Raw genomic sequence first — 17,214 nt, forward strand, 5'->3', positions numbered from 1 at the left:
CTCGGTCTAGCCTCAACCAATCAAGAACTGTTTCCCTCAAGGCAAGAATCAACTCTCAACTGGGACTCTCATCTGAATCATGCTCCCTCCCTCTTGCCCTTTCTATTCTTTTGAGATTGCCCTCGAGAATGAAGCACTCTGAAGTTGGAGTTGAGAGCTTCCAAATGTGGGAAAATGCTGCTCTCTGCTGGACATTATGAGCAGCAGTTCAGTGTCTGGCATCTTAACTCCCTTCAAAGTTCAGCTCTGATGATCAAGCCTTGTAATGTAGGCAGCCTTTCCTGATGCCCTAGTGGCCATCACTGCCCTACCTCCAATTTACTTTGTCCTGAGTCAAGTCTCTGGAACTAGAAATTGCAGGAGCAGATATTGATCTGCATTGGTGGAGAACCATGGGCATGGTCCTTTATTGCTCTGAGACTCATTTGTACTGCCTACTTCATATGGTTTTTGTAATGGTGTGAATGGTGAAATGGAGATTTCATTACAAAAAATCTCTTTGTAAACTGCTGTGGGCAGCTAGATGGTATGATGCTAGATATGAGTCAGGAAGACCTGAGTTCAAATGCTCCATTTACCAGCTATGTGACCCTAAACAAATTATTTCATTTCTTCCTGACTCAGTTTTCTTTAAAATGGAGATCATAATCCCAAATGTGGTTGTGGAGATAAAATAAGATAATATTAGTAAAGCACTTTATAAACCTTAAAACACTAATATAAATACTACTGTTATTATTAAATTGTCAAAAGCTATGTATATGGGGGGAGGCAGTTAGGTGGCACACTGGATAGAGCATTGAGTCCAGAGTTAGGGGATCCAAATTCAAATCCAGCCTCAGACACTTGACACTTACTAGCTATGTGATCCTGAGCAAGTAATCCTGATTGCCTTGGGCCCTTCCGCCCTCCCAAAAAAGCTACATGTATGAAAGATTATTACAGTGATTCCAATACCTGTCCATTCAGTTCTGCACATGGTAGGTGTTTATTGAAAATGAGTGAATGAATGAACAAATAATAATTATGATTTGAGCATAGAAGAAAACAGATATACAAGTCCAAAGAGATTCATGGAACATTCATGCTCATTCTTCTCTCTCTGCCAGTTTCTAGTGAGTTGTCTCCATTGTTAGAAATAAACTATTGTCTTCTGTTGATTCAATATGTTCCAATTAACTGCTGTAGGTCTGCCTTGGGGTGATACTCATTTAGGCATGGGAAGCCAGTCCCATCTCCCCACACAGAGACTGTGTCTGCGCTATTCCTGGAACTAAAGGGAGGGTGTGAGTTCCTGGAGACAAGCCAGACTCCATGCCCTTTGATGGGTTGTAGGATGAGGGCTCTACATATAGTAGGAATTTAATATGTGTTTAATTTACCATAATATTTAGAGCTGGAAAGGAAGTTCATCTAGTACAATCTCATCATTTTACAGATAAGGAAACTGAAATCTGGAGAGCATAAGTGATTTGTCCAATGTCACATAGACAGAAAGATACAGAGGGTTTAAAACCCAATACTAAATTTTGTGATTTATTTACACCTGGCTAGATCTATTACATCTAGCTGAAAGGTACTTAAAGGCCATCAAACCCAATCCTCTCATTTTACAGAAAGGAAAACTGAGGCACAGAGTGAACAAGTGACCTGCCCAAGTCATTCAGCTAGTGTTTAAATAACATTTGAGCTTGTCTTCCCAACCCACCACTGTGTTCTCTAGTGGCCTCTAACATCATTCATGCTTCCCTGACAGTCTCCCACGACATCCTTCTTTCCTTGAGTTTATTTGTGTGCTTTCTGTAAAGGAGCTGAAGGCTGGCAAATCAGAGGTCCAGGGGGCAGAGAGAAGCCTGCACAGTGGAGCCAGCGTGGAATTTTCCTGGAGCCAAAGGGAGAGGAGCTATGGGACTTTGTTGCACCAGGTATTCCATAGACTACCAATAGAGATAGCCCCATGGTTTGCTGCCAACTTTCTTTTGATATTCCCTTTCCAGGAATTCCCACCAAGCTAGGAATTTTAAAGTATCTTTTTATCATCCCTCCAACTTCCCAAATAGCCCAGCACAGGAACAACAGGTTTGGGGTTCATTTACCCATTCATTCCTGCTAGCTTTTTCTTTCTTCCTCCTCTTTCTCAGAGAAATTCCTGGGAGACCAGCGCTTCAGCTATGGGCAGTCCCTCTCTCTGACCTTCTGGGTCCCACCTGGGGGCTCTCTCCTCCCTGTCCGGCTGAAGTTGGAAGGGGCAGGACTAACCCTGTTTCTGAAACCCTCCAGCCCAACAGCCTCCCAACAACCTGGCCGGCCTGAGGAATACCTGCTGGTATTCAGGTAAGTGAGGATGATGAATGACATGCCAAACACCTGGTCTGGGAGAGTCGGCTCCAGTGGCAGAACAAAGAGCAATGGTCCAGAATTACAAAGAGGAACATGTAATTTCCATTCCAGGAAAATCTTCCTAAAACTGTCCAAAAATGGAATGACTAGAATATTTCTAAAGTTGATGAGTTCCTCTTCCTTGAAGGTCTTTGAATAGAGATTAGACAACCAACTATAATCAGTCAAAATTTATATATCAAGGGATTAATGTGTTCCAGACATGGTCAAGTAAGTCAGTATGATAAACATTTATTGAGCACCTACTAGGTGCTAAACACCAAGGATACTCTAATGGTGATTTCCAGCAAAGAACTACCAAAGAAGATATACTTGGACTTTCTTTCTGGGATCTTATTGTTTATGATGAAACAAACAGGGGGTGACCCTCCTACCTTCTTCAAAAAGATCAATGTGTTTTCTTATCCCCTATCTGATCAAAGCCAATGTGGGGCAATACTAATAAAAACATAAAATGATAATAATAATAATAAATATCTAAAATTTATATAATGCTTTAAGGTTTACAAAATATTTTACATGTTTCATTTTATACTTTATGATAGAGATATGTTATTTTCATTCCCATTTTACAGATGAGAAAACTGAGGCCAAGAAAGGTTAAGATCCTTGCCCAGAGTCACAGAGGTAGCCAATAGGATAATATTGTCCAAAACAGCATTTGAACTCAGGTCTTTCTGAAGTCAAATCATATGCTATAGATTAGAGAATTGAATGAAGTTCCTTGTCCAGTCACCCAGCTAGGCAATAGGATAATATTGTCCAAAACAGGATTTGAACTTGGGTCTTTCTGATGTCAAATCCTACGCTCTACATTAGAGCATTGAGTCAAGAGACCTTTCTTTGAATGCCATCTCTGCCATAAACTGCTCTGTAATCATAGTTGAGTCACTTATTCACTTGTGACTCAATTTCTTCTTCTGTAAAACAGGAGGGTTAAAAGTTTCCTTCCAATTCTGTTATCCCAAAATAGCCCAGGCCAATCTAGTCTAGTCTAATCTGAGACAGTGGGATCCCCATGCCATATCCTTACATCCTATCAGAAAGTTTTCAACAATTGGTGGTCTTTCCACCAGTTCCTAAAAAAAATCTCCCAGGCTCCCTCTTATCTCAGTGGGAACAAGCAAGCAACTCAGTCTGTTCTCTGCTCTGGCCCACCCAGATAGGGGCAAAGGCCCCACACATTTCAGATCCATGAAATGAAGCAGAGTGCCATTCCTCCCTTTATTTGTTCCATTCACCCTGACAGCTTGCAGGAGACCTCAGAAGACACAAATCTCCCGCTCCCTGCCTTTCACTTCCAGAGGCTCTTGGCCAACCTGACAGGACTCCAGATTGAAATCACAGGTCCTGGAGGCAGGCATTCCACAGGTGAGGAACAGGAGGGAAAATGTGGGGTCTAAGGAAGGGAAGCTGATTGGTGTTTAAAGAACTGCTCTGTACCCAAAGAAACTCTCTACAACAGATTTATGGATTAACTTTGGCATCCAGGGCTAGAAAGGTCTTTGGGAATTCCTCTGGCCCATCCCCTTGTGTCCAGACTCACCCTAAACAGATAAATCTAATTTTTAAGTTTTTCAAACAAGGAAATTCCACAGGGCTTTAAAAAAACTATCAGAAGTATTTACATATTTTCCCACAACCAAATTTAATCATACATCAATTTCTTGTCAGCACAATTAGCTCTTTTTTCCCTACAGTGGGTTTTACCTTCTAACTTAATCCTTCCTTTATTTTTAACATCTTTCCACTTCAGCATTCCTGATGTCCCATAGTCTTTATACCCAAGGCTACAATCCTTTATTTTTTTTCTTGTTCGTCTCTTTTTAACAACTCCTTAGAAGCATCTCCTTCATAGTCAGATATCTCATTCTTTCTTTTCTAACTTTATAGTCTATCAAAGTCTTTTGCTCCAACCAAACAGGATTATTCTTTGTTCCCTAAGTAAGCTCTATGCTATACTGCCTCTAAGTCTTTTTACAGATGAGGAAACAGAAGTCAAAAAAAGTTAAGTTCTTTACCCAGGGTCACCGAGATAGCCAATAGGATAATATTGTCCAAAATAGGATTAAGCCTTTGTCCATCCATCCATCCATCTATCCACAAGCATTTTAAGTGCCTATTAGTTTTAATTAATTAATTAATTTAGAAATTGCTAGGTATAGAAAGAAAGACAAGTACAGTTCTGTCCTAAAGGAGTTTCATTCTAGTGGGAAATATCATATGAATTGGTAGAAGGGAATCTTAGAGAGGTGGGCTTTAGCAGTTAGGGGAGGGCTGGAAAAGGTCTTTCTGCAGAAGGTGACCTTTGAGCTAAAACTTCAAGAAAGCCAGGATTGTAGGAGGCAGAGAAGTGAAAAGGAAGAGGCTTCCCATAGGATAAGATTCTCCCTGCCACCCCTTACCTTTTGATTTTTTGTAAACACTTTAAATGAGTCAATTACTACCTTCTCCATAAAGTCTTCCCTGATAGACTTAATGTATTCATTTTGTAACATAATGTCTTATAGTATGTTTTTGCTTCTTATTCCCCTCTTCCATGAGGAGAATGTTCATATTTAATCTAATTTGCTAGCTTCTTTTATTGGTTCAGCTGTATCTAACTTCTTATGATCCCATTTGGGGTTTTCTTGGCAAAAATACTGGTTAGCCATTTCCTTCACCAATTCATTTTACAGATGAGGAAACTAAGGCAAACAGGGTTAAGTGACTTATCCAGGGTCACACAGCTGGTAAGTGTCTGAGGCTAGATTTGAACATATGAAAATGAGTTTTCCTGATTTCAAGTTCAATGTTCTGTCCATTGCCCCACTTAGCTACCCCCTCCTGGGGTCTAGTAGGAGCTTTACAGTTGTGGGAGGAAAAAAGGAAAGGAAAAGGGGAAGGTGGGAGGCAGGGAGGAAGATAAGGGAGGGAAGAGAAGAAGGAAAGAATCATCACAGAATAACGGCCAGCCAGCTTTAAAACCACAATAGCTTCCAGTCTTCAGAGTTCTAGTCTTAACTGAGAGGTAGCCACTTAGCTTCTTAGTGCTCTAGGAAATTCTCTAAGACTATCCATTATAGAGAAGGTGCTGACCTGCCTTGATAGGAAGAATTTCTTTCCCCAGGAATCCCCTGATTCTAGGGAACTCTCAAGCCTGGTCCCTATCTGTTGAATAAATGCTGCCTCTGGAGACTATGGTGGCAATCAATATCTCTTCCTCATTGTGACCTGACCCCTATAATCTCTCTTGAGCAGGTCCTCTCTGTCCTACATAAGACATTTCTATCTGCTTTTAGCAGTTCCCTCTGCTATTCTGCCTGGTGTGCCAAATTCTTCTCTATTAAAGATGGTTCTTATGTTTAAAAAAAATCCACTGAGCAAGAACATTCTGCAAGCAGCAGAGGAAAATGGAAATATGGGCAATGCTCTCTCTATTAGGTTTAAGATTGAAACCAGTTAGATAACTAGGACACAAGTGATAAATTCCTGGAGAAAATTGAATACATTTCTATTGTGGGGAGATACAAATGGAAAAATCTTGCAAATGTCCACAACTACCTTCACAAAGGGAACATAAACTACCAACATGTGTAGGGGGGAGACATGTGGGGAGAGGATAGGAAGGGGATAGACAAGAGATGGGGGAGGAGGGGAGGACCCTCAAGGTTTCTTGAAAGAGGGGCCTAAAGGAACATGAGAAGGAAGCTTGTTTTATGGCAAGGATAGAAGGCTGAAGGGAGATTCTAAGAGAGTAAGCCCCCTTTCCACAAAGAACCCCATCCCCACCTCCACCCTCTAGCCCAGAGTGGGGCTACCTAAAAGGAAAGTGTTCTCAGATAGGAGGCAGCTGATGTGTTTGGTGTCAGAGAATCTGAGTTCAACTTCTGGCTCTGCTACTTACAACCGTGTCAGCTTAGATAAATCATTTCCTCTATCTGAACCATAGTTTCCCCATTTGCAAAATGAAGGGAAATGGACTATTCAGAGATATCAAACACAAGGCAAAGACACATGCAGCCTACAACACTTCCAAGTGCTGTGAAAACTAGATTAAAACGTTATTGGGAAATATTTGCCAAAATTATAAAGCTTGGATAATAACTGGTATGTTATTTTTTCTAAGTCAATGTGCACTCCCTATATCTATTTGAGTTTGACACCACTGACCTGGATGACCTCTGAAGTCTCTTCTGCTTCTAAATCTGTGATCTATGATTCTTTGCGTATTAACTGTCTCTTGCCTGGAAGTGTCAAGTCCAAAAGAATGATCTTATGAGGAATGAGCATATGTTAACTCATCTTCTGTCTCTGTTTTCTCCCCCTCTGCAGGTCAAATGATCCTGACTGAGGTCCAGCTCACGTCAGCAGGCCCTGGTCTGTCCCCGCTAGCCCCCTGGGTAGAGGAGTGTACATGTCCCGAGGGATACATGGGGCAGTTCTGTGAATCCTGCTCTCTGGGGTACAAGAGGGAGACACCATTGGGCGGGCCTTATGCCAGCTGTGTCCCCTGCACCTGTAATCAACATGGCACCTGTGATCCTGAAACAGGTTGGGATTTTTCCATAGCTTTTGATTGCTATCATTAGAATGATAAGTAGACCTTCATATGAACTTGGACTGGTTAGCTATTAGGTGTGTGGTCAGAGTATAACCCACTTTTCACCATCCTTTCTTCTCAGTGATCCAAGTCACCCCTGAGTCCTAGGCTCCTGAGTGACCAGGTAGCCTCTAAATGTTTCATAGATATAAATGGAAAAATCCTGAAAACATGGCTTCCAGCACCAGTCCCATTTAATGGAGAGAGAATGTGGACTGACATCACCTTATGGGGTTCTGTCCTTATGAGAAACACCCACAGGAAATCCTGGGTTTGTAGAAAATGCAAATATACAGGACCTATATATCTACTACACTAAGATCCAATGTTCTTCTCCACTCGTTGCTCTCTGCAGTTCAGAGGAAGCCCTGTGACTCAGCTCAACCCTGAAGGTCTCCTTCTAAGGCTGTATCTCCTCTTGTTCACCCCCTGGACTCTTTCTCTGGAATCCTATCAGTCCCAAATCCCAGATGTGTGATGTCTGGGAGCGCTGGACACCCCCAGGAATGATTTCACACAGGGAAATAAATCCTTGTTACCCTTTCTTAGCCAGGCCCATCTTGATTATCTCCTTTGGACCCCAGGACAAGCTCCATTTTGTCAAGTTTTGCCTTGATGCCCTAGGTTTGTGTGCTGTATAGACTTAAGTCTTGGTGCTGATTCCTGGGGAAGAAAACTAAAGAATCCCTGCTCCCTTCCCCCTCCTGCTTCTGTGGGAAACTGAATATTTGGGGAAGAGCTGGTTATTTCTACATGGCAATTGTAACTTGGCAATGCCTCCAAATTAGCATGGAGGTATGGGAAGTGAGATTCCTGAGTTCTATTCTACCTTGGGGCAAACCATATGTTACTGTGCTTTTCTTTCCCAAAATATGAGAGTGAGTGACCTAGCTGTTACAACTTGTGAAAAGGAATATCATAAGAAATACTGAAGTCATATACTTACAAGGTAATCCTTTGGTTGGATTTAGACCGCAATTTAGACCACAATCATCATCTGGCCACATAAGGCTATATGTCTTTTAGTCACTTCTTGCTTTTTTTCTGGACCTCTTTTTCTCTCTTTAAACTGAGGATATATTGTGTTTCCTTCTTTTCTTATGAAGAAAATGAGGATATGTCATCACTAAAGTGCACTGGAGTCCTCAGAGCCCAAGAACCCAAGGCATGACATAATTATTATCTCCTCTTAGGGATTTGTCAGTGCCTGCACCATACAGAAGGCCCTTACTGTGAGCGATGCACATCTGGTTTCTATGGCAACCCCTTTTTGGGTCATGTGGATGACTGCAAGCCCTGTCCTTGTCCTGGTCAATCAGCTTGTACAACCATCCCAGAGAGTGGAGAGGTGGTGTGTACCCATTGCCCTAAGGGTCAGAGAGGTAAGTGGCTAAATCTGGGCAGCAACTTCTTGTTGGTTCTGACTTCATAAGAGAAATATGAAGCTTTAAGGAGGAAAGGGTGGGATTGCTGTGACTCAAAGGGATGGACAAATTCCTAGGATGCTGCACCATTGCGGGAGGAGAGGAATGTCACTGGAGGAGGATGGCTAGAGGAGTGACAAGAGAGTATACTAGTAGCAGATTGCTGTTTTCCCTGTCCCCCATAAGTAGGTAGGTAGATAGATAAAAAGATAGGCAGATAGATCAATGATTGATGGATAAATAGATAAAGGACAGAGATAAGTAGATAGACATAGAACATTTATTAAGTGTGTCAGGCACAATGCTAAAGGTGTGATACAAATAAAAACAAACAAGATAGTCCTTAACCTAAAGGAGTTTATATTCTAATTGAGGAAGATAATATATAAAGAGGACTTAAAAATTTCAGGGGTACCAACATAGGATAGGCAGCTCACAAGGAGATATAAAGAATAAGTAGATCAATTCTGATGGACATGGCCATCTTCAGCAATGAGATGAACCAAATCAGTTCCAATAGAGCAGTAATGAAATGAGCCAGCTACACCCAGGGAAAGAACTCTGGGAGATGACTATGAACCATTACATAGAATTCCCAATCCCTCTATTTTTGTCCGCCTGCATTTTTGATTTCCTTCACAGGCTAATTGTATAATATTTCAAAATCCGATTCTTTTTGTACAGCAAAATAACTGTTAGAACATATATGCTTTAACATACTTAACATGTATTGGTCAACCTGCCACCGGGGGGAGGAGATGGGGGGAAAGAGGGGAAAAATTGGAACAAAAGGTTTGGCAATTGTCAATGCTGTAAAATTACCCATGCATATAACTTGTAAATAAAAAGCTATAATTAAAATTAAAAAAAAAAAAAAAGAATAAGTAGAGAGAGGAATCAAGCGAATATTGCATTCCAGGCTATAGCTTTCCCAATCCTGAGAATGGGTCTGGAGATAAGGTATTTCTAGTGTGGAAAGACTGCTTTAGAGTACAAGTTATGCTATAGAAAAGGAAAGTTAGATGGCACAATGGATAGAGTTTCCTAGTACAGCCTAGGTAGACTCATCTTTCTGGGCTCAAATGTGGCCTCAGATACTTACTAGCTGTATAACTCTGGACGAGTCATTTAACCCTATTTGCCTTGGTTTTCTCATCTGTAAAATGATCTAGAGAAAAAAATGGCAAACTGCTCCAGAATCTTTGCCAAGAAAACCCCAAATGGGATCATGGAGACCGAAACACAAAACACCTACCTCACAGGGTTGTTATGAAATTCAAATGAGATCAAATGTGGAAAGCACTTGGTAAACCTTAAATAAAGCTTAGATATCACAGAGTGAGAATTTGAACCCAAAGTGACTAATAATAATAGCAAGCATTTATATCACACCTTAAAGAACTTCATCAGTGTCCATCAAAATTCACCATGAATCTCTCCTAAAGGAGCTTACAATATGACAGGGGAGACAACAAAGATGTACAAATTAATTATAGAATAGGTAGGAAATAATTAAAAGAGGCAAGACATTAGAATTAAGAGAAGTTAGGGAAAGAGTCCTTTAAAAGGTAAAATTTTATTTGGAACTGGAATGTTGGTTTGAATGGAACAGAGTGAATGAATTGGAATAATATGAAATCATCCTGGAAAGGTTAGGAAGAGCAGGCAAAGAATTATGTATTTTATCCTATTTTTAGAAATATCAGTTTGGCAGCTATGTAGAGGATGGATCTGACAGAGGAGAGACTGGAAGCAGGAAAAACAATTTGGAAATCATTGCAATAATCTTCAGGATCAACCTGAGTATTTTGCATTATATTCAAGAGATATCAGGGAGCTACTGAAGATATTTTAAGAATAGGGTGGGGGTCGACATTGTCCTGTCTCTGTGTTAGAAATATTAGGCAACTATTTGAAGGATGGATTGTAATGGGAGAGAATGGAAGAAGAAATGCTAATTTGGAAATTATTCAATAGTCCAGGCAAGAGACCAAGAATCTGAATTTGAATAACATGAGAGTGTTAAAAGAGGGAGAGGTACAAGAGGCAGAATTGACAAGCTTCAGTGACTAAACTGAAATCAATGAATAGAAAGGGGTCAAGAATGACTCATGTTCTAAACCTGGACAATTGGAAGAATGGCAACATCATTAAGAGAAATGGGAAAAGTTGGAGGAAGGATGATTTTAGAGAGGGAGATATGAAGTCAATTTTTTAAAAAAATTATAACAAATCATACCATTTCCCTTTTGAGTTTTAGAAGTTTGGTTTTTTGTTTGTTTGTCTTTTTAAATTTGGTTGTTTTTGTCCCAAACAAGCTAAGTAAAATTAATGACATTGCTCTGAGGAATCACTAGCTCTGGAAAAATAATGGACCCCTTTGGCTCCATGTGAATAGTCTGTATATAAAATATGGAAAGAGAAATAAGAAGGTTTTGGTAGAAGAAATAACAAAACTGAAAAGCAGGAGAACTGGATTATAGATTCAAAACATTTACTAGCATTTGGGCAAATCACTTCCTTCGACTACTTACTTTGTAAAGTAAAGAAGGAAAGTAGACATCCTATCTCATAGATGAATACAAGACAAATGCTGCAGAAACAATAGAAATGGTTAGATATCTCTCTACAGGCCATCTAAATGCCAGAACCAGAATAAGAATTCATGTTTTCCAGCTGCCCAGAATGTATTCTTTCTACCTCCCCACACTGTTAGGAAATTTCCCATGTAGGCAGGGTAAGGTCCCATCCTCTGTAAATCCCTTTCTGATGTTCTTCTCTCCCCCATCCCCTTCAGGACGTCTGTGTGAGATATGTGATGATGGCTTTTTCGGGGACCCCTTGGGAAGATCTGGCCCTCGCCAACCCTGCCAGCGATGCCAGTGCAATGGGAATGTGGACCCCAATGCTGTGGGCAACTGTAACCCCACAACAGGCCACTGCCTGCGCTGCTTATACAACACAACAGGTGCCCACTGTGAGCAGTGCCAAGAGGGTTTCTATGGGAGTGCTCTGGCCCCACACCCTCTAGACAAATGCACCCGTGAGTATGGAGGGCCCTGGGAGATCTGGTAGGGAAAAGGGGAGGAGAGGATGGCACAGAGCTCTGCCCTCTCCCTCACTGGGACTCTCTCACTGTCTGTGCTATTGTTCTCAGAAGGGAAGATCCCAAGAGGAAAACCCAAGGAGAAAGTCGCGATAGTTGCCCTTCTTGGCCTTTGGCTCATGAACCCAAACATTTCACGTCTTCCTCCTTTCCCCTCTTGTCCCCCAGCCTGCAGCTGTAACTCATCAGGCTCAACCAGAGAGCAGGGGGCTTGCGACCCCAGGACAGGCCAGTGTTCATGCCTCCCCCACGTGACCGGACGAGACTGCAGTCACTGTAGCCCTGGTTTCTATGATCTCCAGCCAGAGAGGGGCTGCAGGAGGTGGGTAGCGTCAGGTCAAGCTACTTCTAGAATGCCTTTCATTCCCTGGCTCTCTGCGATGCCCCCGTCTGGGAGGGCTTGGTCATCCAGAGAAGGGAGTTGTGGTTGTGAATAAATCTGTCCCAGCTGCACTGTGCCATCTGCCTGGCAGGCAGGTGGCACTTACTGAATAAGCACATGGGAATTACACACTGAGTCAGACCCCTGGTCTAGCCGGCTACCAGCGGCGCCCAGGGTTCAGTGAGTGGGTTGGCAGGGCTCGTGTTCTCCCTGGCAGCAGGCTTCCAGTTTTTGCCAGTGTGTGATTCTGCCATTCAGAAACATGCCTAAGCCCTCTTCCTTTCTATTTATCTCAGCTTCTTCTGCAATATCCTGCTTGGTTAGTGATGTTTTTTAAAAAAATTATTTATATATGTTTGTTTATTCATCCATTCGTTTATATTTTCAACTTAAGAAACACTAAGTCAAATGAACATTTTCATGTAAACAGTAGAGGAGTCTCTTAACCTAGGAACTTGGATGAGGAAGCAATTACATCTTTATTTTCATTAACCTCTATGTGAAATTTTAGGATTTTCTTCCATTATGAATTTTTAAAAATAATATCTAATCTGAGAAAAAGTTTATAGGCTTGGGGTACCTAGATGGTGCAATGGATAGAGTACCGGTAATGGAGTTCAAATCCAGCTTCTGATACTTAGTAATGTGACCTGGCAAGTCACTTAACCACAATTGTCTCTCAAAAAGAAAAAAATGTGTAGGTTTCACCAGATTGCCAGATGCACACAAGAAGAACCCCTGAAATAAAAAAAAATAGAAAAACAAAAGAATTATACACAAAGCTGTGAATGTCTATCATACAGAGCTTATTCTTCTTTTTAATAAAAAAAAAAGAAATTCAACATGTAGTTTTCAAAACTGTCCTGTTTGTAATTCCTTTTGATCTCTTTTCTGTTTTCATCTGTTGATTTTTTTAAGATGCTCAGTTGTGATTCTGTGTGTGTATGTGTTGTATGTGTGTGTGTCTCTCCTGCTTCTGTCTCTGTCACTATGTGTGTGTGTCTCTGTCTCTGTATGTCTCTTCTCTTCTTTTCTTTTCTCTCTCTCTCTCTCTGTCTCTCTCTATCTTTGTGTCTCTCTCTTTCTCTTTCTCTAAGAGAAAGAGGAAGGGAGGGAGAGAGAAAAAAAAAGGAAAAAGTAACCAGCATAGAGCCAATCATCACATTAACTATGTCTGACAATATATGTAATATTCCATACTCATTGTCTCTTAGCTCTGAAGAGAAGTGGATTAGACTCTAGTTTCAAAGGTGACCCTTCATTCTAGTATTTGTTCATCAAATCTGTCTCCATATCATATTAATTCACAAAAGAATATGTCTAAGCATCTTGTATTTTTTAGTAGCCTTAACATTCTCCTGACTAGATTATATTCTTTCCCAGCCTGAGCATATGAAAAGGCTAGATTTAACCTCTGTGCCCATCCCGTGCTAGACTAAATAAGAGGAATATAGGGCTCAGTTCTGATGTCTAGCCTTCTTCTTTATCTCAGCTGCAAGTGCCATCCTGTAGGCTCTCAGGAGAACCAGTGCCACCCTGTGACTGGGCAGTGCCCTTGCCTTCCCGGGGTCAGTGGAGTGGCATGTACCCACTGCCAACCTGATTTCTTTGGCTTCTCTGCCAAGGGCTGCCGAGGTAAGGAAACATCACAGAATTGGAGGGTTGGGGCAAGCAGTTTTCAAAGCTGTTTCACCAGGGCAGAGGAGTGGCAAGTCTCCTTGCACAGTGGGACATTGAGATCCTTGGGCAGAACATCCCTACGTTAGTAGGTAATTCAGACAGAGCTGCCTTCCAAGAATGGGTGCTAGAAACTGAAGGAAAGTATAAGAAATGGTGGAGATCTATGACACTTGGTCATCTGTCTGAGCATGGAACTAGGTAGCAGGACAGTTGGGAGACCTTGGGCAAGAATCTTTACCTCTCCAAGCCTCAGTCCCCTCATCTGCAACATGACGCATCTGGATTAGATGATGTTCAGTCCCTTCCAGATGTGACATTCTATGATCTCATAGGATGGTTTGAGAAACAGTGTCATATAATGGTTAGAAAGTTAGTTGTAGAGTCTCAAGTCCTACATCTGATATGTTCTACCTAGGTGACTATATGTAAGCCATTTCATTTCCCAAACAACTCCCAGGCAACTCTCTTAAGACTATAAGCTATAGACAAATTGCTGGGCTGCATCAGTGGAGAAAGTTTTCCATTCTTGGAATTCTCCACATCAATGAAGGCATAATTCTGAGAAAAGGAAGAATGGAAGGAAGGAAGGAAGGAAGGAAGGAAGGAAGGAAGGAAGGAAGGAAGGAAGATAAAGAAAATGACTTTGGTATGGCCCAGCACAGAGATGGAGCATTAATCTTGGTGACCTCCAAAGGACTAACCCAAATCTAAAACTCCAAGAGTATCAAGTCCTTTTCATTCCAAGGAGATTTTTAAAGTACTGACTGAAGAGGCTCAGAAGACTCCCCTACCACTGCCTCAGGAACTTCCATAATAGGATAGCAACTTAGAGATCATTTAATCCATTGTGTTTATTTTAAAAGATGAGGAAACAGATCTTACAGGAAGTTAGGTGACCGTGCCAAAGGTCTCACTCTGAATTCACAGCACAGCCTACATTTCAATCCAGACTGAATGCTCTTTCTACTTCAATCTTTACACAAAAAGCAGTAGCTGATGGGCACCTGCTGATAAACTCCATCTTTTGTCTCTAGCCTGTAACTGCTCCCCACTGGGCTCTGTCACCACCCAGTGCCACGAGAACAGCACTTGTGTGTGTAAGCCAGGCTTCGTGGGCTACAAGTGTGATCACTGCAAGGAGAACTTTTTCCTCACTGCTGAGGGATCTCAGTGCCAGGAGTGCCCAATCTGCTTCTCCTTAGTGAAGAAAGAGGTAATTCATTCCTGGATTTCTTATCTTATCCTGCCTCAATCTATCTATCTTCTTTTGGGGTTTCACCCAATTATTTGAATAAAAGTCATTTTAAAAATTTATCTTCATCCTTCTACTCTCAGGTTCATGGAGGTTAGACCATATATTTTTTCGCTGAATTAAATTCAGTTCAACAAGCATTGATCATGCCCATTTAGTGTACCACTCATTGTACTAGATACTCTGCTAGACACTGAAGATATAAAGGCAAATATGAATCATTCCTGCTCTCAAGGAGTTTGTATTCTTGGGGGAAGAGGGAGAGAAACTATACACAAATAAGAAAATACAGAACATAAGCAAAGTAATTTTAGAGTGGGTACTAACACATGGGGTGATGAGGAAAGGTCTTGGGTAGAAGGTAAAATTTGAGCTGAGTTTTGAAAGGAGCTAGGGATTCCAGGTGGTAGAGGGAAGAGAGAGAACATTCCAGACTTGTGTAAAGATAAAGCATTAAGGCATCCATTAACCTACTTGGCTTTGATTAGTTGAGGATAATATTTATATGAAGAAGAAAGACTGACCTCTGAAAATTTAGTGTGCTGAAGGACTCAAGTGGGGATCTACAAGAATGGGTAGCCCCTAAGTAGGCAAATCTATCAAACAAGCATTGACCAAGCCTTCAAATGCCAAAAAGACTATTTTATGAAGAACTCACACCTGGAAGCCCTCACAGAAAAAGCCATTCAAGAAGGCTCTCAAGGTCTCTCTTTAGAGCTTTAGAATTGATTACATGGGAGACACTGACATAGGATGGCCAGTATGGTGTGCCCTCATCGGAAAACATGATGTGTTCTATGGGCACAGCAAAATTAAATTAGTTCAGAAAAAATGCAAGACACATAAAGTTAGGAAATCCACCCCAAAAGTTCATATTTGTGACTGACCTGTGGCAGAGTTCAGATTGGCCACAATCAGACACACTAATTTGATTCTAATATAATGATGTCATTTTGGTCCTCTTCAAAAACAAAGGACAACAACTATGAACAAGGTACTATGCTAATTGCAGGGCATACAAAGAAAAGCAAAAACACTCCCTGCCCTCAAGCAGCTTACATTTTAATGAGGGAAGACAAGAATTGGAAAAAGTGTGGATGTCCATCAACTGGGGAATGGCTGAACAAGTTGTGGTACATGAAGATAATGAAATATTATTGCTCTATGAAAAATGATGAACAAGCTAATTATAGAAAGGTCTGGAAAGATTTCCATGAACTGATGCTGAGCGAAATAAGCAGGACCAGGAATACATTGTACATAGTACCAGCAAGATTGTGTGATGATCTTGAAAGACTTGGTTCTTCTCAGTAGTTCAGTGATCCAAAGCAATATCAATAGACTTTAGACAGAAAATGCAATCTGTATGCAGAAAAAGAAATAAGGAGACTGAATGTAAATCAAAATATGCTATGTTCACTTCTTTTTTCTGGGTTTTTGTTTTTGTTTTGTTTTGTTTATCTCTCCTATGTTTTTTCCCTTTTGCTTCGATTTTTCTCTCCCAACACGATTCAAAAAGCAATATCTATTAAAAAATAAATAAACTTACTACAAAAAAAAAAAAAAAAAAAGGAAACCAACCTACAAATACAAACTAGCTATATCCAGAATAAATGGAATGTAAAGATTAGTGCAGGGGGCATTTCAGTGAGCCAAGGCAAACTACTTCTGGATACCAATTTCTAAATTTCATCCCTTACTGGAAAGCTGTTTCCATGTTGCCCCCAGGCCACCAAACTCAAGGCCACGTTAACAATGATGGAACAGTGGCTGCGAAAATCTGACTGTGACAGTCCCTGGAGCAATTATATCTTGCTGGGAGAGTCAACGAGAGGAGATGCCTACCAGGGAAGTTATTTGCTTCAAGGTACTGCAAGGGAACTGGGTGTCCAGGGAATCCTTAGGAAGTCTACCAGGTCAGAGGCAGATTACTCTCAGGAAAAGAAAGTCCCCTTGGTCTTTTCCTTGTGTTTAGCATTTATTAGAGGTTAAGTATCGTGACAATAGTGACAGGAACTCAAAGGCAGTATAGTATGATAGCTAGAGAGTATATCTTAGAGGAAGGAGGCTCTGGGTGTGAGTCCTACCAAATGCTGACTATAACCCAGGTAACTCTCTAAAACCCTAAGTTGTAGATCAGCACTGATAAGAGACATGCTCTTTTCCAGGAGGTTCTTATACAAATTTGGAACAAAAAAAAGTTTTTTAAAAAAAATAACATTTAAACGGTTTGGTCATGTATACTTATTGTGTATCTAATTTATATTTTAATATATTTAACATCTACTGGTCATCCTGCCATCTAGGGGAGGGGGTGGAGGGGTAAGAGGTGAAAAATTGGAACAAGAGGTTTGGCAATTGTCAATGTTGTAAAATTACCCATACATA

The 17,214-nt window shown here is 41.0% G+C and overlaps 1 protein-coding gene across 2 annotated transcripts in view; it reads left to right on the forward strand.

Moving 5' to 3' along the window:
• LAMC3 (laminin subunit gamma 3) overlaps positions 1-17,214 on the forward strand; it is a 74,419-nt gene that overhangs the window by 40,691 nt on the left and 16,514 nt on the right. For both annotated transcript variants that reach the window (XM_023494294.2, XM_031954850.1), the window contains 10 exons: positions 1,809-1,925; positions 2,142-2,334; positions 3,650-3,771; positions 6,715-6,933; positions 8,176-8,364; positions 11,204-11,449; positions 11,681-11,834; positions 13,387-13,529; positions 14,609-14,787; positions 16,555-16,693. In XM_023494294.2, the coding sequence (XP_023350062.1) occupies positions 1,809-1,925; positions 2,142-2,334; positions 3,650-3,771; positions 6,715-6,933; positions 8,176-8,364; positions 11,204-11,449; positions 11,681-11,834; positions 13,387-13,529; positions 14,609-14,787; positions 16,555-16,693 (1,701 nt within the window). The remainder of the gene's footprint in view (positions 1-1,808; positions 1,926-2,141; positions 2,335-3,649; positions 3,772-6,714; positions 6,934-8,175; positions 8,365-11,203; positions 11,450-11,680; positions 11,835-13,386; positions 13,530-14,608; positions 14,788-16,554; positions 16,694-17,214) is intronic.

This window comes from Sarcophilus harrisii, chromosome 2 (assembly GCF_902635505.1).
Source record: "Sarcophilus harrisii chromosome 2, mSarHar1.11, whole genome shotgun sequence".
NCBI classification, from domain to species: domain Eukaryota; kingdom Metazoa; phylum Chordata; class Mammalia; order Dasyuromorphia; family Dasyuridae; genus Sarcophilus; species Sarcophilus harrisii.